This window comes from Passer montanus, unplaced genomic scaffold (assembly GCF_014805655.1).
Source record: "Passer montanus isolate IOZ18808 unplaced genomic scaffold, ASM1480565v1 scaffold27, whole genome shotgun sequence".
NCBI classification, from domain to species: domain Eukaryota; kingdom Metazoa; phylum Chordata; class Aves; order Passeriformes; family Passeridae; genus Passer; species Passer montanus.
In genome coordinates, this window is record NW_024367372.1 from 11,729,885 (window position 1) to 11,754,337 (window position 24,453).

A 24,453-nucleotide genomic window follows, 5' to 3' on the forward strand; every position below is an offset into this window, starting at 1 on the left:
GACACACAACCTGTAATTACATTGAAGAAATAAATTGACTATTAAGGTTTTAAAAAAGCATAGCAAATCACTTAAAAAAATTTATTTAAAAATCAATTACAGTTAAATATAATATATTTTAGATTATTTTTTCCTGGCTGACATTTAGTCTTTTAAAATTAAAATTGTAAAGACTGTACATTTAAGAACATAAAGCAAAAGAAAAAGTAGGGGAAAATACTCATGAACCTCCAAATACAAGAACTGTGACTTTCAGGTAACCACATGTAAGAATTCTGAAGAAATCGTGAGTATAAACAACATTGAGACAGGAAGAATCAGGGGTTTTCTTCTCAGATAAAGTTATTTTCTTTGACTTGCCTTGGTAGAGAGACAGTTATAGTGCTTACTGCTGATGAACATTTCTAGATCTTTTTGAAACCACATATGTCAGGCTTATATAAAACCAAAATTTGAATCTACTAGCAGTAGATTCTACTAGTTATTTTTAGGAATAAAAAAAACTTTCAGGATTTTTTTCCTCTCTAAACAGGTCTAATTTTAAACTGCTAAATGCTACTGCCTATATTTATTTCCTGCTTTCCTCAGAAGTAAATCATCCTCTAAGTTTGAACACCAGACTTCATCATGAAATGGTCTTCTTAGAGCATGGGGAATTTTCACAGCTGCAAAATTCAATGCAAAGTTACATGTGGAGTCACAGGCAATACACAGCACTCTTCACAATACACTGTGGTATCTTTCTCTTTCTGTTATGTTATGAGGACTGAGTCACACATGAACAGGGTTTAAGACCCTGCATTGGGAGCCAACACCCATCAGACAGGGAAGGAAGACTGGCACTGATCACATCACAGCAGATGTCCAAGAAATTATATCTTGTATTTCACACTTTTCTGGCACAAACTCTGTAACACATGTGACTGCAGCATTGTTTCCCTGTATGCCTCAGGATGAAGCTTTTTCCTAGGCTGGTTGTGCTCCACAGAACCTATATTAGGTTCACATACACTGAGCTGCCAGACAGTGACATGTGCTTGTTTTCTGCATGCCAGGAAGGAGAGCTCACATGTTTGCATGGGGTTACCATGAATACATCAGCAGTCCTCAACAGTTTGACCTTTTCTTTTTTTTTTTTTTTTTTTTTTTGCTTCAATACATTCTGAGAATGAACAGAAACTTTGGTTTACTGAAGATTATTTGTGGGGCTGCACTGCATGAGGATAAGCTAAGACAGTGATGCCATGTGTTTATGTTCTCTTTCTGAGTACACAGTGAATCTCAGGAATTGCTTGGTAGGTATTTGGCAGAGTTAAGTATTCCTTTTGCCCACTAAAAACTACTTTTTTTTTTGTAAAGGTCATTGGGTCTCCTGTGGTGAAATGATAACTAAGAAGATGAACTGCCATAAGCCAAACCACCTGTTCAGACCTGGTACTTCAAATTAGGATACTCACCTCAGCCTCACCAGTTAATTTCATTTAAGGATGTGAGTCTAAGGAATTCCTGATTTACAGGATCAACAGAATCCTCACAGTGTTTCCTCACACATATAAACAAGTATGTGAAACAGAACACAGTGTATGGATCTCTCCTTCAGAATGTAGCTTTCTGGATTTAGTACTTGTTGGCACATCTAGTAAGGTACCAGCTATCAGATGAAGGAAACTGTGGTGACAATTTCTCCAGTAGTTCAATATATGCCTGAGATATGACTAAGATTGTGATGCAAAACCTCTGTGCTAAAATGCTAGAAATTTGAAATAAGATTGTTTCTGGGTGTAGTTCTTCATGTGGGGTCAGAAGAACAGCCATTTGTTCTTCTGTTAAAAGGAAGGAAGACTTTTTTTTAAACAGGGAGAAATGGCACATAAGACCAAGATTCTACAAGAAATCAAAATAAAGCTGCAGCAGGTATGAAATATAGTACAAATTTAGGATATTAATAACCATCTCTCGTGGAAAGCTTGTGCAAGTCATTGTTTATGTTAAGTGAACTTCAGTAAGTCATTTGAAAGGCAATGTGCTGTATCTAAATGACCTGAGGAATCATCAGAGAATTATAGAGTGGCTTGGGCTGGAAGGCACCTGAAAGATCATCTGGTTCCAGCTCCCCTGTCATGGGCAGGGAAAGTTTCCAGCGCTCCAGGTTGCTCCAAGCCCCATCCAACCTGGCCTTGAACACCTCCAGGGATGGGGCCTCCACCACTTCTTTGGGCAATGTGTTCCAGTGCTTCACTACCCTCACAGTAAAGAGTTTCTTCCCAGTATCTCATCTAAACCTACTTTCTCTCTGTTTGAAGCCTTTCCCCCTTGTTCTATCCCTACACGCCCTTGTAGAAAGTCCCTCTCCATCTTTCTCATAGGCTCCCTTCAGGTACTGGAAGGCCACAACTAGGTTGTCCTGAAGTCTTCTCTTCACCAGGCTGAACAAACCCAAATCTCTCAGCCTTTCTTCATGGGAAAGCTGCTCTATGCTTCTAACCATCTTGAAGACCTTCCTCTGGACTCCCTCCAACAGGTCCACATCCTTCCTGGGGACTTTGCTGGGGACTCCAGAGCTGAATGCAGCACTGCAGATGGGGTCTCACCAGAGCAGAGCAGAATGGAAGGGCAGAATCCCCTCCCTTGTCTTGCTGCCCACTGCTTCGGGTGCAGGACAGGATTGGCTTTCTGGGCTGTGAGTGCACATTGCAGGGTCATGTCCAGCCTCTCATCCACCAGCACCCCACAAAGGTTATATGTGATTGGGCACTAGTACAGTGCTTTTACCCACTCTATCATCAGCTCTTTTTTCATCCAGCAACAGATTTGACTTTACCAGGAAAATTAAACAAAATAAAATAAAATAATCTTTTATCTCTGTATTGAACCTTTAGCAGTTGCTATAGCAATAACATTTCTCAAAATACTAAATTCAAAGTACCAGCTTTGCTCTTGAGACATCACCTTTTATTTTTTCAATTTCTCTTACACTCCATTTAAAGAAGCTGTGAGTCTGTGCTCCCACCACCAAAATACTCAAAGTTAATTTTGAAAAAAAAAAAAAAAAAGGAATTGACCTATTTTCCCACTTTTTTTTGCACCTCCCACTATTTTAGCACTTCTGTGACACATTAGTGATACGATGTATGTGCTCTGATATTCAGTAGAGAGATGCTAGAGAACACACACTCTGCTGTACAGAGGCTGGACACAGGCTGTAAGTGATGCATTGATGACAATACTTCTAGTAGCAGAGTTGAGAATCTGACTCTGTCTTTTGCAGTATCTTCATAATTCACCTGGATCAGGTTTTTGCATATCATCTGATACAGTCTTCTTAATGTTTTCTGTCTCATTTTTGCTGGTGGTGTTTTTTAAATTTTTTTTTTTTTTGGTTTGTGCATATCATCTGATGCAGTCTTCTCCTTAATGTTTTCTGTCTCATTTTTGTTGGTGGTGTTTTTTTAAAATTTTTAATTTTTTTTTGTGTTTCTCTTTTCTGAAGCCCCAGTCCAGAACATGTTTTATCTCTTTCTAATGTTTCAAAGGATTTAGGTGAAATAGCTTGGTTACTTTTAATTCATAGCAGACCAGCCAAAACTTCCCTGTGTCAGCTTAGGCTAGCAATTTGTCAGTAACACAGCCTTTGTGGTGCAGCAAAAAAAGAAAAATATTTCATGACAAACACATGCACAATGTGTTTTGCTCTTTCCCCTTATCAGTGCTAGAGCATCACTTATCAGCTGCTGCCTTGGATCAGCCCTACTGGGGGCCCTTCAGGTGCAGAGGACTTGGAGGCCTTGGGCAGGGCAAGCTGCCATCTCGCAGGGTTTTGGGACCACCAGGAGCTGCTCTCTGAGGCAGAAGAAATTTTGAGCAATCTAAGAAATTAGATACCTACATGTTATTATCATAAAGGGATAGGACCGTGGACTTATCTGAGCTTTTTCATGAAGCCCAGCCACCTTCATGGTTTTCCTTCATCTGGAAGTGAATCTCCAGCAACGCAGGGAGGTACCACAGGAAATGATGCTATGAAAAACATCCACAGATACCCACGTACGCTGGTCCATGCTATGGCTTTCATAAGCATTGGTGGAATATTAAAGAATATAAAATCTCAGGGTGAAATTTTATGGAAATGAAGCTTTTTGCAGAAGCTCAGGGTCACTTTACCAACAGAGTCTGTGGTCTCTTCTCCTACTACATTAGGAATTAACTGCCTGTGCACGGGACAATGCTGACATGGTGTTGCCATGTCCAGCCTTGTACCTTGCTGATCCCAACCTTGCCTTCCTGACTTGGCTTCCCAGCTTGACCTCCAACCTGCCTTGTCACCAGAGATTTGTCTGGTGACCAGAGAGCAGTTGGCCAGACCTGCTTTTCTGGCTCTCTGGGTGTCATGGGATTGAGGCTTGGTGACGATGCTGCCCAGTCGGCCTGGCTGTCACTCTCAGCTTCTGGCTCACTGCCCCTTCTGGAGCTGCCAGCTCTCACTACTCCCTGATACAGAGTTTAAATTTGACTCAGTTTTGTTGCTTAGCTTCAGTTTTCATTGTTCTTTAAATTAATTCTTAAATTCTTTAAATTAAAAGCCCAAACAGAATTAACATTCTAACCTTTATGGCATGTGAAAGATTTAAAAATGAACCACTGAGTTCTTTTTTCCATGAAGTTACAGTGAAGTTTGGTTCTGCTTTTATTTCAATGCTACACTGAAATTTCACATTCTGTTGCAAAATGCATAGGTCAGCAGTGGAAAAAAAAATAATGATTAAGTAACTTGCACTGCTGCTTGCATAATTCTTCCTTCATAATATATAAGAAGGAACTACAGAAAAAAAAAACCAAATCAGAAACACAAACCCACATCAAAACAAAATTCAGTAAATGTAAACAAAAAAGAAGGGAATGTAATTTTATAGAGGGGAAAGCAACAGCCAGAATAGTGACTACCCACAGAATCACAGGAGACAATTGTGGTTTGAAGGGACCTCAGGGAATCCCAAGTGCAACCTTCTGCTAAAGGGAAGGTCACCTAAAAGGTCAGATGTTGCTCAAGCTTTGTTGAGTTGGGTATTGGAAACCACTGAGGATGGAGCCCACAGAACATTTTAGTGCAACTTGCTCCACTGCTTATCAGTTCTTCATAGCTCAGAAACTCTTCCTTATATCAACTCTGACCCTTCTTGCTTCAAGTTTTACACATGATTTCTTGTCCCTCCTTGTCCTGTTTTCAGCTCAGGTAGAGTTAAGTTCCTTTCAACAGGTGTTACAGCGCTGTCTTTTAAATTCAGAATGAGAATGGTGTTGATGGTTTTATTTGTGTTTATCCTAACACAAATTTGGTTTTATTAAATGTTTATCCTAAGTTAAGGACTGTTTTTCTTGTTTTATGCTCTGCCAGTCAGGTTTTCAAAAGAAACTGGGAGGGGGCATAGGACAGATGACCTGAACTGGCCAAAGGGATATTCCACACAATAGAATGTCCTGCCCAGTAGATAACCTGGGGGAAGTCACCCAGAAGGGTGGCTGATCTAGGCTCAGGAAGTGGGGTCTGGCACTGGTCAGTGGGTGGTGAGTAATTGTGTTGTGTGTCACTTGTTTCTTCCTTTATGATTATCATTACTATTATAATTGACCATTATTGCTGCATTTTAAATTTATTTTTGATTATAAAACTGTTCTTATCTAAACCTACAAATTTTACTTTGATTCTCCTTTCCATTTCACCTGTCTGTGTGGGGACAGAAAGAGGTTGAGCAAGTGGCTGCCTGGTCCCTAATTTCCAGCCAGGCCTAAAACACACCATTCCTGCTATGAGCTCTTGTGCAGAGCTTGGCTCCATCTTCTCAGTATCCTCTTTGCAGGACTGCAAAGCTGTCATTAGATACCCCTAAGTCTTGTCTTCTCCAGGCTGAACAAGCCCAGCTTGCACAGCCTGGCAAGGTCCCATTTCAGAATGTGAGATTAGCAGAAAGGATAGACACACAGAGCAACTCATGAAAACAATGGAAATGTTCCAATGGAAAACAATGGAGAATTTTTTTTATTTGAACACAGAGGGACATTTTCATAAGAAATATCTTATTACTTGTGACTACTTTATGCACATCTCCACACATAATGTCAGACCTAAAAGGGTGCTGAAAAGTGCTGGTCAAAATCTTTCCACCACACAAATTTGCTAGAGGGCAATTCCTTTTTTTTGATGGAAAGAAAAATTCTTTCCCTATGAAACAAAAAAAATCCCACCATAACCAAATATTTTTCCTGGGAATTGAGAAAAAGTAAAAAGGTTGTGAGAAGAGAAAAAAATGTAATATTTTAACTCTTTTCAGAGGGTCTGGTGTCTGGATGGGACACGGAACCAGGGAGACAGGTAGCTGTTTCTGCCTGCACATGAACAGGTACCTGAATTAACATCTTCACTTCTGATTTGTGCTAACACAAACTTTTTAAAAATGTGGGTTCTTTTGCTTTCATTCTTACTGTTGGTACATTCATGCTCTTTGCTGGTTTGCCAGTATTGCTGGCTGGCTTGTTTAATTTTTTTTACAACTGCCAGACTGAGAGCCCTGGAACCTCTAGCTGAGGCCTCCATGTGCAGTTAAGTAAATGGATGTAAACCTTACCCTACTGAGTCTGAAAATAGAACCACACTCCAGATTTAGTCACAATAAGCAACTCTGAAGGCTGGCCCTTTACATTGCTGAGATGTGAAATCTCACCCTTCTATCCTTCTCTTCCTTCCCTGAATGTATCAGGAAACATTTCATCCAAATTAAAACACTGGTGACTAGAATTTTCTTCTTTATAGGCACTTGAATTAATGAATCTTCACCTATCTGAAACCCAATACTGGTATTGTAATGAAACTCATGACATACAGCTATACATTAAAATATATGTTTTTCAAGGAAAACAAAAGCTTAAATGCAGGTAAGTGTCCATACACAGGAGGTAAACAATTTTAAGAAGTGTCTGATCTGAGGGTATGCTAAAGAAGAATTGGAGTCTTTAATGAAATGCATGAACCATCATAGCAGCATAAATAACAACATGAAATTTACCACACTCCCTCTGTCTAATCAGGACAAAGAGGACCTCAGCCTCCCTGCATCTTAGTACATTGCAGCAGGCTGGCTAGCAAAATGCAACAGGAGAGAGTGCTGTGGGGGATCCTCAGTAATTCTGTCAGCACGTCACAGCCATCCTTGTTGGCTGTGTTTGTTTGTTGTCACTGATTTATATACCACACACGTGATTTAAAGAAATGTATTGATTTCATTGACCCTATAGTAAGTTCTTATTGGCTCCAGCTACTGGTTTTGCTTAGACTGGTATATCTCTGTCTTTTGGGGCATTTCCTAGGTACACAAGGTCCTAGAACAATTTTTCTTTCTTTTCCTTTTAGGTTATCCAGTATTCCTTAGCATGTGCTGATTCAGGAAATTTTGACAGTCTGTGTTTCACCAGAGCTTCTGTAGGTGATCAGGGCAGAGTTTTTTGTAGCAGAACTGCACGGAGCATGTCCTTTTACTTGGTCTTCCCCACGCTTTCGTAGGCACAAGCAACACCTGAGCAAATTCACTATCTCTGTCCGTGCAGTTTCACTCACAAAGCAGTACAGAATGGGATCTGTGATGCAATTCAAACTTGCTAAGGCCTGTGTGATCCTGTAAATCTTATACATCAACAACAAAAGATGTGGGTCAGAGGTAGAAGGTTCTTTGATGCTGCGGATAAGAAGTACAACGTGATAAGGAGTGAAGCAAACAATGAAACTAACTGTGATGTTCACAATTAGTTTCTTAACTTTTTTCTTTTCTTCATCTACTGTGGCTTGGTTATACCTCACTGCTTGGTAGATTTTATGGTAGCAAAACACAATGATTATCAAAGGGACCAAGTACCCTGAGCATATCCGGAATAAATTTATGTTCGCCTGCCACCTTTCCAGGGGGTAGTTATCATAGCATAATGTATGATTAGTGAAATTGCAAGGATCATTAAATACTTCTTTGTACAGCAATATGACTGAATTAAAGATGCTTTCCAGAAGCCAAACAATTATGCTGACAATCAATGAAAATCTTCTTGTGCGCAAGTACTGGAGCTTCAAGGGGTGAACTAATGCCAGGTACCTGTCAAGAGAGATGCAAGCCAGGAACGCAGTGCTGGTGTAGAAATTCATATATGTAAGGAAGGCAAAAATCTGACAAAGCAAGGCAGAGAGCCTCCAGTCATCTCCATGCCAGGCATAATCAATCCACAGAGGCAGAATCAAAGAGTACAAAAGGTCAGCCAGAGACAGGCTAAAGATGTAGACTGCTAACTCATTCTTTTTCCTCACCTGAATGCAAGATGCATAGAGTGATATGCAGTTGATAGGAATACTGATCATCATCACAATGCTGTACACAAATGGAAACAAATACTTATCCAGGGTGTGATCATCATGGCACTCAGTGTTGTTGTTCATTGTCCACCCCAGCAGTATCCTTGAGATAATTCCAGCCTGGGTGCAATAAAATCCCCTGTTGTAGTCTGATGGGTCGTCATCTGTTAGGTCTTCAGGACCTGATTGACAAGATTCCAGCTTTCTGCTACCAAAAAGGAAAAATGTCAGCTATTACATTTTTGTTGTTTTTACAGGATCCTTGGTGTGTGTCTTTTTTTTTGTCCAGAAAAAATAAACTGTTTTTATGAGATCAGAGGATGTTAATGTTCCTGGAGTTAGGAATGCATAGGAGCCCAAAATCAAAGGTTGTCAAAGTCACTTAGATGGAAGCTTCCACAGCAGAAGCAGAATGAGTAGCTAAGACACTTCTTCTAGGAGTGGGGTGGTGTCCTGCAATCCTGGGTCTCTCTTGTGGGAGAGTTAAAGGCGATCAGAAAGTGGACCACAAATAAAATAACAGAAGTGCACTTTCTATTATTATGGTAAGCACTGCTTTGGGCATATGACTATGGCAGATTTATTATTTCAAACAACCTCCTCCCTCCTAAGGCAATGGAGAGACAAGGATAGAAATACAGGGAGATTCAGGTACCGCTGGATATTGGAATCTGATCAAGATGGGGAAAATGTGTGTCTGGTATCTTTCTGTATTGCAAATCACTCTTGTCTTGTTTGCATCCTCACACATCCCTGCTTCCTCTCCCCTCCTTTCTATGTGATCCCACACAAACCTGCCATCAAGTGTGCTGTTCCAGCAAGACTCACTGCATGTACCAGAAACCCTCGTGTGAAACCCGCCGGGCTGTTGGGTTCCTGCATGCACCTGACAATCTGCTGGGTGTCCCTGTGAACATGTCAGGTGGAGACCGAGCACAGTTTTTCATTAACACTTCTTCCCTCTAAAAATTGCAGCTGTGATGCATGAGCTTATAAAGCTATTAGAAATTAAACTTTTCTTAGTCACTTCCAGGACTGTGGTTATCAGCAGCTTCAACGTGAAAATGTCAGTAAAATGGCAGCCCTGACTAAAGCAGTGGGACTGGATGTGTTGTGTGTGTGAGCCTTAGGAACACATAGAAGAGCTGACCTTTAAAAAGAGTGAAGAGAGGGTAAGAAAGGGTGTACGTCTGTAGTTGTGAGACAGCTGGTACCCACTGATAGTATCACATCTCTGACACTTGGCAGTTCCTTTGTCTAGGAAACTAATTGTTACATTCAGGAAATAAAAAATGGAAAATATTGGTTGCAGACCAGTTATATTGCCAAATATACTAACTGCTTGAGAGACTGCTCAAGTGATAGCTGATCTGTGCTTTGAGCTTCAGCAGAGGAGGTGAAGAGGCTGAAGAATGAGTGGGTTGCAAGACAGCACGTCTACAACTGTTCTCACATGGGAAAGAACTCCAATGCAATACATCTTGTGGGCAGAAACTTTCCCATGTGGTAAGAAAAAAGACAGCATTTTATAGGTTTGATATGTTTGTGGGTTTACCAGAAAAACCCAAAACAGGTTTACTGTCTGTGCTGAGAGGTTATTATAAGGATCTCTTGTCCACAAAAAAGCCTCTTTCATTATTATTCATAAAAAAAAGGAACAATGACAAAACTACCCAGAAAACACATACTCAATTTTACGTGCCACTGCCTTATTAGATCAAGTTGCCTAAATTATCAGCTAGAGCTAAACTCATTCACAGGCTTGAGTGCCTAGGAAAATTCTTGAGAAGGACTTGCCAATTTGGTCCATTGAGGAACCTTATCAACATGATGACTAATTAAAAAAAATGCAGTGTCTATATTTAGGACAAGCATAAGATGTCTGCATTTCAACTTGGTTTTATAAAACCACACAGTAAATAAGGCATTGTAAGCTTATCTGTACAGGTAAGTATCACAAAATAAAAACCTAGCTATAGAAATTGTATCCCAGGGTTTTGTGACCCATTTCTCACCAAAGAGAAATCAAATGTATGCAGACAGACCAGATGAATCAAAGATAAAATACCTACCTCTTCTCCTAATCACACTTTTCCTGTGACAGGTCTCTCCATGTCTAAGAGGGAAACATGCCCTTTCAGAAGCATGTGTGTAATGCAGCAAGTGTATGAGGCAGTGTTTCCTGGTCTCGTGACTGAGGAATTGGAATTCCTTCTCCCTCCCCCATAAACTCTTTCTCTTTTGTTAACTTGTTGTATTACAGACTCACCATCCTTGTAAGCTCCCAACTTCTCTCTTATTACCCAGAACAGATTCTTTTGTATCTATTAGTAGACCAACATGCCAATTTCCTCATACCACTTGGGGTTTTTTCAGCTTTTTCATTTTAGCTTACTATTTCTTAGATTTTCACTCTGTTGATCTTACTGATAATAAGGTAAAACACTTGTCCTTTTATTGCTCTTACCTGAATAAACTACGTGTTCTTTGGAGCATGACTTTGCTTTGCTCTTCTGCCACCTACCTTAAGGAACTAATACCTGAAAGTGTAATTGTCTAATGACAGGCTGGGACACTAAAAATGATATTCAAAGAAGTCAGTTGAGACCACCTGAAATTTTTTCTGTCCTTCATATTCACAAGTCACCATATTCCATTGCTTTCTTTTCTTCTTAACCAGTATGTTCCTTAGTTCCTAAGAACACAGCCCTGGGGGCTGTGCAGCATTCCCAGGAAATCCGTGTTGAACTTTGATGACACATTGATGGTACTTACATGAGGACATGCTTTCAGTGATGGTAATAACAAGAAGTGTGTCATTCTGGCATGTATTGATGACCTATACTTAAGTGTGTCAAAAAGCCAGCAAATAAAACCTACCACAAGGCATGCTGCAGTTTCTTGCACAGAAATATAAAAGCAGAAAGCACCACTTTGCCCTGATTACAACACATTTCACTCACTTGCTTGTGGCCTTATTTCAGAGGAAGTAGTCCCTATCACCCTTTCTTGCTGAGTTGTTTTTTTTTTCATAATTAGGACTTAGTATTGCAAGATGATTTTTTCTTACCTGAATGCATGTTCTGAAGCATTCCCAGGTTTTCTCTCTGCTACTGAGCACACCTGCTGGTTTTGCCTAGGAGGATGGTATTGGCTCACAGCTATCCTAAAAAACAATATTATTTTCTCCAATGATGTGTTTTTTTTAAACATCAAGGAATTTTCGTTTAATGATATGGTCTAATGGTTTGACTTTCATGGTCCAAACCTACTGTGACTAATTCCATATACTTGTGACTTATTTTACAGACTGTTTTGGCATCAGATTTTCAAATTAAAAAAAAATAATTCTTAACAGTAATTTTTTCTTTCAGACACATTATCCAATTATTACCATAGTTCCTGCCTCTGCCATTTTGCTACAGAAAACCTACTGTACAGGAATTCTGAAGAGTCAGTAAGACAAAAAAGTTTAGAGAAATGGACTAGCAAAGTTTATGCTTCAAGTACTGTATGCAAACAAGCCTGTAAAGGAGCCCTGTGAGATTTTGTAGTGAAAAGTAATCATTATACACTGTATTTGTATCAACACATTTCTACCGCATCTTCTTCAGGTTCACAGAGAGCTTTATGTAGTCTCTCAATTTATGACATTTTGAAAGTTGCCAAGTACAAAGTTAAACTTTTATAAGCTTAAATACAAAAGGATATTCCCTACTCCTATCTGTAAAAAAGATAGGAATATTCACTATATAATAGTATTATATAGTAATTATACTATATATTATTATTATTATTATTATTATTATTATTATTATACTCTATAATAGTATTATATAGTATTACTATATAATAGTATTCCCTATTTGTAAGGGAAGAAAGGAACAGTGCTGTAAGAGCTAGTGCAGTAGCTGCTGTACTGGTGATATGGTATATCTGTCATAAGATGGAAAGACAGATTGTTTTCCTTTATCTCTTTAAGCAATTTCAACAAAGTAGATTGCTTTGTACTCTCAAAATAAGTTTTATTGCCAAGCTGAGTTCTTCAAGAACAGGGGATGTTCCACAGCTGACTCTTTTTACCTAATGAGCAGATCTTACATTTCAATTCTGAAAAACTTCATGGTTTAGGAGAGCTGAAATACGCCTTTCAGAAACATGGCCTTTTTTGCATAAAATTAACAGCAATTTTCCTCATGCAACATTAAATTTCATCCATGAGATTCTGTAGAGACTCAGCCAGGTCTAAAAGAGCTCAGCCTTTTTAAGATATACTTTACAGACTGTTTCATTGAGCATAAACATTCACTTAATGTGATCAAACAGGAAAAAAAAAAAACCACGTTTTTTAGAATGTAGGCCATGAAGGCAAGCTTTATTTTGCCATATCATTAAGTGCCTCATGTTTTCCTCTATGCATACAGAACGATGTACAATATATTTTCATGATACACGGCATCAAAGAAGCTATTTTTACCAGAGCTTATTTTTCTGCTAAGTTCTAAGCATTTTGCATATTCATATAAATAGCACTGGGTATCTTAACGTTGTCTGAAAATACTAGAGAACACTAACAGAAGATTTACCAGAATGCTCTGTGAGGCCTGAGGCACATTTTGCACTGATGGGACAGCTCAGAATGTTGAAAATTCACCCCTAAATACAGTTCTTCTCTATTCTTGCCCCATTTTGTAATTAACAGTATTTTGATCATGGCAATGCCATTACAACAATGAATGAAGTTTTCTTTTGTAATCCTAGGCACATCTTTCCTAATTCAGTCTTTTGATGTCTTTTGCCTTAGTCTCGTGTTTTGGCTGTGCTGGGATTGAAATAATCCTTCTCCCAAAGCAATCTTTTCCAGGCCCTTTTGTGTCCCTTCTTTCAGATGTATGATGTCAGCATCCCATTAGGCAGAGCTAGGCTGAAACCTGTCCCAGCAGGCTGAAAGCTGTCCCAGGCTCCTGAGCACTTACCTTGGCTGCCACGTGTCCCCGTGCAGCGGTTCCCGTTATGCCATTGGCAGTGTAACCCGTATCTGCTTCTAAGAAAAGTGTCTGCTTCTTTTTGATCAGATACAGAGACAGGAAGCTGCTCTTAGATAAACAGGCAGCAGTTCACACATCTCTTGGTTTTGCTTCCTTTTTTTTTTTTTATTTTCTCTGTCTCCAATTCCTTGTTAATCTATGCTTACCCATGAGAAAAAAGATGATGAACAAAGGATGAAAGCAACCTCAGTAGATATAGGAATAGTTTTAGAGACTTCATAAGAGTTTAATTTAAAATATTGCCTAATTATATGAGGTATATTATACACTCCTTATCTTGGAGACATTATGTTCTGCAGAGAAACCAATCCACAGAAATAAAATGCTGTGTTTTATTTGTTTACTTGTATAAGTTCAAAATATGTTTTTTGTTGCCTGAATGACCTCACCTGCTTTTCCCTACAAACTGAACACAGAATCACATAAGAATCCACCTGAGAAGAGCTCAAAAATGTTTTACAATAACACTAGGAGTTTGTGGAAAAAGAATTAAGTATTTTCAGAATTTATGAGAAGTTTATGAATAGTTAATGAAATGCTGTTAACAAAGGATAACAGCATTTCATGCACTATGACAGGTTACATATCTATGTATTTTTATATAAACTGACTCTGAGGTAGGATGCAGTTTTCAGAGGAGTGATTCTTTTAACATATAATTATATCCAATTATACCAGTGGAAAGTTGTTACATGAGCATAGTTCTCTTCCCTCTCTGTGATCAGAATAATTTATTGTATTTTTTCTTAAATTCTGTTTGGAACAATACGATTCTGCTTTAAGAAAGTGGGTACCATTTCACTTGAAATGTCCATGTGTTGAGTAACACCAAAACTATCCAGTTTGATGATTCAGACGCTAAGGAGAAATGAAAGAACAAATTGAAAAGTTCTGAAATAGGGGCATGCTGACTTCCTTGAGAATACCAGGCAGCTCTATAATATTTAACCACTGTATGCAGAGATTTGGTTCCTTATTTTTCAGTGTGCGACCTTTTCATCCACAGATTTTTACTGATCTGATTCTTACAGGAAGCCTAAACTATGCAATACTTGTGGCCATTCTCAAACTGCTATAAGAGTCCCTTTCTCTTTGGTGAACGGAAGAGCACTTGCTTAGATAAATTTCTAAAATAAATTTCAGTCACACCTTCATTTTCACTGAGACAGAAGTGAAAAATGAATTAGACAAAGACCTGTTTCATCACTTTCCATGTGCTTTTTCCTAACATGGTACCTAGTAAGTGTCCAGTATGATGGTTCTGGTGTTTTGTTGAGCATTCCTATATTTTGCTAAAGAAAAAGCAGTTCTTATAATTATTAGAAATAGAGAAACATAGTTGGAACATTTCTACAGTTCTTTACTGTGATAACAACAGAATTAGAAGATCAAAGGAAGCAAGAGAGGAGATGATGCCTTTTATGCATTCTGAAAGTAAAGCTGCACATTTTAAAATAAGTTCTTAATTGTGTCCATATGCAAAAATGTAATTTCTGATGTAAGCAGCACAATTTTCCAGGGTTTTTGTCAGATGTGGACATAGCCAGTATCTCAGATCAGTCATCCAAGAACAACAGGTGTTATTAGCATTTGATGAGAAAAAACCCCCCAACCTTGAAACAGAAAAGCATTAACAGTGGAAAACAATCTTATCTAGAAAAGAAGCAATGACTAATTCCTCAATAAGTTTATTGGTTAAATTTGAATTTACAAAGGATCCATGAACAAAGCTGTTGTCAGGAAAATTAATCCACAAACATCAGAGGTTTATGTCCAAAAAGGAGACAGAGAAGTCCTGTAACTTTATTTGAATAAAGGGAGATGTCATGGGCATTCCCCATGGGGTCTCTCAAAATTTTTAGGGGACACAGCCTCCTTTCCATCCTAATTTCCTGGGCACATTTCTCTCTCTCTTTCCCCATTGGCTGAGGAACTTGAAAGGTACAGACTTCCTGAAATGTGTAACACTTCCTTCTAATGTATACCCCCCCTCGTTTATCTTTTTCCTTGTGTCTCTGTTTTTTTTCTCTAAATCCAGACATGTAGGACAGTCTTGAGTAACAGTCTGTGTTAATTAGTGGAATTCCTATGGAATTCATGGTTCCCCCCACTGCTTCTTTCACCTCTCCATATCTGGCCCAGAGTTTGTTTGCAAAGATACCTCCTCCTCATTCCTTTCAGTGTAAAGAAAAAAGTGGTTCAACAAAAGGTCAAGATGCAGAAAGGAAGTTGACAGAGTGACACCAAAATTTCCTTTTCCTTCCACCAAAACAGATTATGAGAATGTTTTTCTGTACCAACTGAAAAGGGTGGCACACAGCACATCACAGGATTGCAAATACATGCTTTGGAAACTGACAATTTTAGGATCTTGTGAGTGAATAAGAGACTGAATTTCACAGCTGAAGCCTTTTACATGAAATAAATTGATGCATTAATCAATGAAACAATAAAAATGAATCAGTTAATGATTCATAATGGTTTGCAAACCTTCCAGGTGTGCAAAGCTCTACAGTCTGCTGGAATGAATGCAAAATAGGACCAGGAGCATAATGCTACCTCTGGCACTGACTCACAATACCCCTGAGGAAGTCACTCTGACCATCTGCATGTAATAATGGTATCATATAGCTCATTTGGGTGTGAGCAGGCTCATTAGTTAATGCTCGATATTGCTGTAAAGTGCAAAATGTTTCATGAGTGCTTGGTATTGTTATTTAAAAAGAAATAAACAGGAAACGTCAGTCAGGTAATGTCATCACTGAGACATTAGATCCCTCAATGACAGTGGCAGAGACACAGTGGCAATAAGAGTGACCGAGGCTCGAATAACAGCATTCTTTATGGTCAGAATGCGTGCAAAACCGGGGCTTTTCCACAGCTCTTACACAACTCGGGACTTCAGCCACTGCATCTCCTCACGGCTCATTCCTCTAGGCACATGAAGCATCTCTGTGAAACACTGTGGTCAACAGACAAGAGAGTTCCCCATTACGAATGTTTACACGATAATCAAGCTGATCGCCGATCTCCAGGTTACTTTTCCTGCGAGCCGCAAGCCTGTATGAGCTGGAGTCTGAGGGAACACCCCGGCAATCCTCACGGAAATCTTTGGCGTGCGGCTCAGCACCACCTCGGCTGCTCTCATTTCAACGCGGCTGCCCTACAGCGCACCCCTGAAGGCGTAAACAGGCACGTTCAGCCCATCATCATTTAACCTCAACTTTCAGCATCCCTCTCTGGGCTCCTGCTGACGGAGCTGCGGATCTAACTGGAGCCAACCGGGATTCCCCGGGAAGGGCGCGGCGCTGCCAGCAACCTCCGCGGGCAGAGCCTGTGCGGGCCCGGAGCCGCTCCCAGCATCTGCCCCTGCGGCGACCCAAGATCCTTCTCAGGGCGTTTGGTGGCAGCCTGAGAGCGGCGCAGAACCAGGAAGCTGCGAGGCGCTGGGAGGGCCTGGAAATGAAAGACGCGCTAGGGAACGCCGTTCTTCGCCCGCAACAAGTATCGTGCCTTGCCAGAGGCCCCAAAAAGCAGAGTCAGAGCCCCCGAAAAAGACAGCTTGATTCGGCCCCTAGGCGCGGCCTCTCACGCTGCACGGAACGCCGCTCCCGCCGCGCTCCCACACAAACCCCGCCTCGCCTCACAGCCAGGCGGCTTTCCCACACTCGCGATGGCCCCGCGATAGCTTCACTGGCCGCCCAGTGCCCAACTCCAGCATGGCGACACGCGTCTCATCCGCTTGCCTTGCCCTTTCTCAAGATGGCAGCGGCAGCCTTCAGCCGGGCGGGGCTGCCCGTAAAGGCTGGGAAGCCTGCCCTCCTCCTTTCCCTTGAGCCGGACGGCGGCGCTGGGCGGTGCCGGGCGCTGCCGCCCCGCCCCGGGGCTGGCGGGCGGCGCGGTCACGTGCGCGCGTTGCCGGGCAGAGCGGAGGCGCTGCGGGGACGGGGCGGCCGCGGCGGGAGCGGAGCTGGGCCGGGATGGGCTGCGCGGCTCTGCTCTGGGGCACGATCCTGCTTGCCTGCAGCTGCGGCCCGGGGCCCCCCGGGGTCGGTGCCGCTCCGCTCTTGACGGCCACCTACGTGCTGGACGATGCCAACGGGCTGGGCAGGGAGTTCGACGGGATCGGGGCTGTCAGCGGCGGCGGGGTGAGCGGCTCCGCCGGGGCTGCGGTGCTGGTACCCTCGGCGCGGAGAGGGACACCTAGGCTGGGCATCCCGGCAGTGGGAGCGTGTGCTGGCTTCGGCGGGGCCTGGCCCGGGGGTGTCGCGGAGGGGAGCCCTGAGGACTGGCGGGGTGTGGGGACAGCCCCACGACGGGAGCGGGGCTCGGCAGGGGAGGCCAGGAGGCGCTGAGGGGAGCGGAGCGGGCGGTGGGTCCGGCTGCGGGGAGATGGAGCCGCGCTCCGCTCTGCGCCAGCCCTCCGGCCACCTGCGCCGTGGTGCCCGGGGTGTCCTGGGTGCTGCTGAAGGAGAGCTACGCCGGGTTTTTATGTAGAGGGTCTTAGTAGTCCCTGCCTTTTAAAATGCTGGACGCAGCCGCCCGTCGTCTTTCGTGTGGTCCAGGCAGCAGAGCTGTGAGATTCCCGGAGCTTTCATCCCCTCTTCGACCTGCTGCGATGCTTTCTTTTGGCTCCCCTCTGTGTGCCCTGTGAGCTCCCCTTGCCTTGGCATATGGTGAGCCAAAGCAGGGAGAGTTGAGTAGAGCAGGAGAAATAGTGCTGGGAGGTAGCTGCCTCTTGCTTGTCATAAAGCCGTGTGATCGCTTTGTTTCTCTGTTCTTTGGACTCTGTTTTCAGTAAATTCCAGGTAACTGGAGTACAAGGCAGTTGCAACCTGTGAAACCAGAAAGGCGCAGCTGAAGGTTTAGAAGCAACTTACGTAGGGACTTAGCTGAGTTCCTGGTGCTATAATTATTTTTGTAGGTTTATTAGCTCTGTGAGAGGGCATAGACTGAAAAGCTGGGTGTAGTTAAACGTTTGAAAGTTGTGTTTTGACATTTTCATGTTTTCTTTCATTTTAGGCCACATCTAGACTCCTGGTGAACTACCCAGAGCCTTATCGCTCTGAGATTTTAGACTACCTGTTCAAGGTAAAATTTGTTTCACTGCAATAATAACATTTGATTTTATGCAGAATTTCTTACTGTGTAATATGGGAACTCCTATAGTATATTTTATGCTGCTTGAAATTAGACAAAATCTCATGTTGTAAAACATCTATTTTAGCGCTGATTGTTATCAGAACCTTAAATTTTAGGCGGTGTTTTTGTTCAGGAGGCTGTTCATATTGTTGTAAAAATTCCTTTTGTGTTTTTACAATGTGTTTTGGAATTATGTTTTCAAAAATGTGTTTAGCTATATATTTGATCATCTGTGTGGGCTATAGCATAAGTAGTTTCTGTGGCTAAAATTGGGGGTTTAGCTGTTCATAGTGATTGAAGCAAGGAGGCCTTAGAGACAGTTTGGATTTTTTTGAAGTACAGATAGATTAACATAGCATAAAAATGACTGTGCAGACAGCAGGTTTGTAACAGCATATCTATTCCAAACTTGTCTCAAGTACAACTGCAGTGACTCTAGAAGGTGTAGGAAGTTCATTGGTTTGTAAGCTGTGTTCCTTAGCAAGTGTAACCTGCAGAGTTACCCAACTTAATATATGGTAAGATTATTGCACTGGACATTAATAGCTTGTTTTGCTTTTGGCACTGTAAATTACTCTGCTGGAAGAGGATGTCATGTCACTTTCAAGTAATGCAATCCAGATGGCTGGAGGGGAATAATTTACCATGCGGTTTAAAGAATTAATTTTCAAGGGTAGAGTAAGGTGTAATATGTGCCTGGGGAATCAAAGCTGGTGGGGTTTTTTTTGAGATTAAAGCTGTGTGTTACTAATATGGATGTTCTGATTAAGCATGTGGTAAAAGAAAATGTAAAGAGATCATGATTTTCAAAGAATTTTTGACATACTCTTTTACCAAAACTTCTTAAACTGTCATATTTGGGAGGAGTGTACCTTGCCTCATTCTCCTTGTCTTTTAGTGTAAGTCAGCTTTCATGGATGGGAGAACAAATGTGTTAAAAGTTTAAAACAAAAAAATGTCAAAAAGAGAAATGGTAAATTGGAAATAGTTGCTTTGCTGTTAAAAGCAAACAAAAATCCCAAACTTGTAGGCCAAAAGACATGTCATGTATGCAGCATTTTTAAAAAAATCAAATTGCATTCTTATGTTTAAAACATTTTTTTAGATACCAAAATTATACTTGGGCAATTCCATGGAGGAGGCCAGCTTATTAGTGGGTATTAAAATAATGATGAATTGTAACTTCTGGCTTGAGCAATTCTTAAGCCACTAATGGCTGGAAGAACATATTTGCAGTAGAATCACCTGTATGAGCTTGAATTTATATTTGGCTCTAGCAGTCAGGTGCCAGGGGAAGGGGATAGTGGACTAGCCATTTGTTTTCCAGTGTGGTGGGTTTTTTCTGCTCTTGCCTATCTGTGTGTAGTTTCCAGGTTATTCCTGACCTGTGTGTATTCCCTTTCACATAAGCAGTGTAACACTTTACAAACAAGAATAAAAAATACTAACTTCAATAATTTGATTTAAAAAGAAAACAAGTTTAACCACTAATAACATTAAAGTACTACTGTGTTCCTCATATATTCTGTGTTCTGCTTTAGTAGTGCTTTAGTATTTTCTTGAGCATAAACTATTTAAAATCTGCACAGTTGTGGAGAAGTGTTGTTAATGGTGCAAGAATCAATGAAACTGTTTAAAGATCAGTGTACTATTTATCCTGGAAGATTTTCTTTTGAAAAGCAGAAATTTATGTTATCTCTATACATTTATGGGTGTATGGTATGGGTGCTTAAAAAGGTAAAAAAAATGCATTTTGAGCAAGCTCAAAATTGTACACTGACTTATCTCATTCTTTTTGTTAACAGCAGGATTCTGGTTTTCTGTCTCTTTTTTCCACAGCCAAATTTTGGTGCTTCTTTACATATTCTCAAGGTAGAGATTGGAGGTGATGCACAGTCGACAGGTATGGATTTTGCATGAGCAGCATTTAACTTCTCGTTTCAGTCATGCTGTAAGTAACGTGTGCTGCACATGGGGCTGAGGCATGGAGGTAGCTGAACTGAGTTCCAGTAAGCCATAATGGCTTGTACAAGAGAGATTTACACCAGCATCCTGGAAGCAGTTCTCACATCATATGGTTAATAGGTTGCATTCTAGAGCAAATGCAGATTCCTGTTTTTTCTCCCTTATAGTATGTTTCTGAGTTGTAGAGCATTTCTCACACACAAGTTTTGCAATACCAGATACTTTGTCTTAAAAGCATGAAATACAAAAGCACCTGATCAGAAATAGTTACATTTCTTTGGTTTAATTAGCTGCAGTGTTTCACTAAAGTGGCACTGGCTGGCAGTAGGCAGGATTTTTTTTCTTCCTGGGAAGAGTTGCAAATGAAAATGTCTTGATGTAATTTGCCTAGCCTATCTACTACATTTTTATACAGGAGGAATTATTTAGTAAGTGTTTGTGACCAAAAGCTGAGAAGCAGAGACTACAGCTTGTATTTTTTTTTTAAATGATTTTTTTGGTATTTTTCATAAAGTAAGTCTGGCTACATCAGACACAGTTAATAAATAGAAAGCATAGAATTTGGTTTTGTGGTGTTATGTATATAAATATACATATGTTTGTATATATATACTTGTACGTATATATATATTTTATATATGCACATTTTTTTCTGTGACGTCTGTGTTTTGTATAGTTAGACACTGTTTTTCATTCTTGTGTAAATTAACATGTTGAAAAGTACTGTGCTGGGTTTAAGAACTTGGCAATGAATTGCTGGTGGGGGGAATGGAATCGTCTTCAGGCAGGCACAGGCCTTCTCTTCAAACACTCTTACTGCTGGCTCAGGAGACTGTCACATACTTGTGTGATGGTCCAGTTTTGAAAAGTAGAACAAAAAGATGCATATATTTCAGTGCACTAGACTGCAGCTCTTCTTCTGGCCTGAGAGGTGTGATCAGGAGTTCATTTGAAATGTGATATGAGGCCTAAATTTGGAATCTAATTGTTCTTTGTCCCTGACAAACTTATATATAGCCAAGTGTTAGTAAGGTAAAAAAATCAATCCTGTGTTCTGTGATGAAATGTGCTGTTTCAGCAGGCTTCATTTAAAACAAAGTTTCATTAGAAGAGTTCTCTGCGTACAATTTAACATCAGTTGCATAATTGTTGCAGTCATGTAGACAAGTTTTTACTTGACTTTGGTGTGTAATGATTTCCCATGCAACACTGATTCTTTTGCACCTTTCTAGTTCGTTTACCTTTGCCCGAGGAAATTCAGCACATAGCATTAAATTCCAAAACCTTTTTCTGCAGTGACATAACACCATGAAAATTATAAACTAGATCTTTTGCTATAAAAATAAAAAACCCTACAGCCTCTTTTTTGTAATTGAAAAAATTCATGATAGCTCCTGTCTTTTCTCTCCCTGGATTTACCTTGTGCAGAAGAAACAAACTATAACCTTCTTTTGTTTGTTTTTTGGTTTAGAGATAACTTGCTTGTATAATGATTTTTTTTCCTCTTAATCTTAATGCTGTAACATTCCTAGTGGTTGTTAGTATTAAGATATGATACAATAGCAAATATAGATTTAGTGTTATCATAGCTAGGGATAGAAAATGCCTAATACTTAACCACATCTGATGTTAAAAGCAGGCAAAAAACCTCCAAAATAAAAGTATTAAAATTATGCTAAGTTAATGTGCTTAAACAAAGGGTAGCAAATCTTGCATTTACCTCCCACTATTCCTTTGGCTTTGAAGTACACACCAAGAAACTTGTGAACCGTGTTGGAGATATGTGCTTGCATGCTATGTTAATGAGCAATGCAGCAAACTTTATGATGTGTAACAGCTTATGACACAGAGGATAATTGTGAGCTACCTGTCTCTTTCCTTCCCAGATGGTACTGAACCCTCCCATATGCACTATGAAAATGATGAGAACTACTTCCGGGGCTATGAATGGTGGCTGATGAAAGAAGCTAAAAAGAGGAACCCCAACATTAAACTGATTGGTATATTGCTTTGAGCTTTTAGATTTAAATGCCTTTTTATTGCCCTGACTAAATTACCTATCTGACCCTTAGTTAACATTTTAATGGAGAGATGTTTTGATGTTGTAGTAAACAAAGTAGAATCTCTAATATTTGTTAAGCTTTTCTTGATGCTTACGATGTTTTACCTTGTTACAGCAGCACAACATCCTGACAAGAAGCATAAGACAACAAATCTCTCATAATTTGCTTGTATTAAGTAACTAATGCTTTTAGTGTATTGCAGCAATGAACATGATTGATTTATCATGACGGATGAATTTCTGAATAATTGAGCAAAAATAATCGGGAGGGAAAAAGTTACTGCAAGCATAAATATGTAAATCTTACACACACTGCATTTGATTAAATGTTCTTATTACAAACCAATCACACACCTCTTCTTCACTGTAGTGATTCTGATCTTCAGATGTGTCCTACATGTGTAGTTGAGTTGTAAGAGGAGTTTCCTCTCTTCCTGTTTTGATTGTAAGTTATGTGTGTGCTGTGACAATACAAATGTGGAACCCTAGGTTGTATTTTTGTATTTTGGATATACAAATGTATTTCACATGAAAGAAGGTAAGAAGTCTGTTGGTTAAAAGGTGTCTTAATTCCCTCACCTTCCAGGAGGCTTTACCATATCCAGCCATGAAACAAGGCTTAGTGCAGGATTTGCCATTCAGGTTCTGTTAAGCCAACTATTTATGACTAATTGACTTATTAATAATATCCCTCTTCCCTCACATCAAACTCTCAATAAAGGAAGGAGGGTTTACTTTTAAATTAGCCTATGGTATCTTACACAAGTTGGCTGGATGCTTAGCAGCATCTGGTTAGATTAATTTGTTTTTCTTATTTACTACAACATCCAGTGAACAGCTGAGACATGGAAATGCTTTTTCATGATCCTAATCTTCCTTCTTCGTTATGATCAGATCATCGTGTCTTTTTAAATTCGTGTTCAGGCCATAAACAATTTTTTATGTTCTGTATTGACCCTTTGTCTTTAGCTTTGTAAATTTTTATCCTAAAATCTTTGGATTTTTAAACTAATTAGAGCTAGTACCATGACACGGACAAATGATATGTAATCAGTTGTTCTCTAGTAACGAATGCTTCCTAGCTCATAAAAAACCCCCAGCTATTAATTGCGTGATCATTGTTTGTATTAGACCATACTCTGCAGTTGGAGAAGTTGCATTTCATTGTCTTCACTGGAACCAAGCCAGTTTCAAGTGCATATTTGTTCCTTCATTTCAGGTAGAGCAAATTGCAACTTGCTCTTTAAGCCTATTGAGTAATGTAAACCAACCACTTACCTTATTCGTTTGTTTTCTTCTGTCTTTCCAGGGTTACCTTGGGCATTTCCAGGATGGATAGGGAAGGGTGAAAATTGGCCCTATGACTATCCAGATATCACTGCTTACTATATTGTTTCTTGGATATTAGGAGCAAAACAGTATCATGATTTGGACATTGATTATATTGGGGTCAGTAAAGCAAAATCTCCTGTATATTTTATGTATATTTTATCTATCTTCACTTCTAAAATCTTGGTCTTGCCTCTCATTGTTGATGACTGGAGGAGGAGGAGGATGGCAAGAGAAATTTTTTTTGTAATCGCAGTTTTGGCTTGTACTGTTGCCAGGGGAAAGGCAGTAGTTGTGTTAGTTTGCAGTTTTCCTGGGATGATGGCTGTTAAAGCAGAAAAAGTGTCAAATGGTTCCTACCTTCCCAGTTCTAAACTACTTACCAAATAATTTGAGAGTTCTTTTTCCTTTTCTGCTTTGTTCTGCTTGCCTTTCAGCAGTTACCAGATAACAAAAAGCATCAGTTAATGCAGTTTGAAAGTCAGCTAACATGACTTAGCATAAAGTGTGGTTGTTATTTA

The 24,453-nt window shown here is 40.1% G+C and overlaps 2 protein-coding genes across 3 annotated transcripts in view; one reads left to right on the top strand and one right to left on the bottom strand.

The window, feature by feature from the left end:
* Positions 1-6,018: 6,018 nt before the first annotated feature.
* On the bottom strand, positions 6,019-13,444 carry GPR65 (G protein-coupled receptor 65). 2 transcript variants are annotated; one of them, XM_039712725.1, is made up of 3 exons: positions 13,363-13,444; positions 11,457-11,552; positions 6,019-8,591 (listed from the first exon to the last, which is right to left on the bottom strand). In XM_039712725.1, exon 3 carries the CDS (start codon positions 8,468-8,470, stop codon positions 7,433-7,435), a length of 1,038 nt encoding a protein of 345 aa, XP_039568659.1. In that variant the 5' UTR covers positions 8,471-8,591; positions 11,457-11,552; positions 13,363-13,444; the 3' UTR covers positions 6,019-7,432. The 2 variants fall into 2 exon arrangements, with proteins under 2 accessions (XP_039568659.1, XP_039568658.1); XM_039712724.1 differs by having other exon boundaries at positions 6,019-8,594.
* A 3,899-nt stretch (positions 13,445-17,343) lies between these two features.
* Positions 17,344-24,453, top strand: part of GALC (galactosylceramidase) — a 31,521-nt gene continuing 24,411 nt past the window's right edge. Inside the window, exons 1-5 of the mRNA XM_039712723.1 lie at positions 17,344-17,582; positions 18,457-18,525; positions 20,416-20,479; positions 22,428-22,541; positions 23,913-24,052. Of these exons, the coding sequence (XP_039568657.1) occupies positions 17,415-17,582; positions 18,457-18,525; positions 20,416-20,479; positions 22,428-22,541; positions 23,913-24,052 (555 nt within the window). The 5' untranslated portion in view covers positions 17,344-17,414. The remainder of the gene's footprint in view (positions 17,583-18,456; positions 18,526-20,415; positions 20,480-22,427; positions 22,542-23,912; positions 24,053-24,453) is intronic.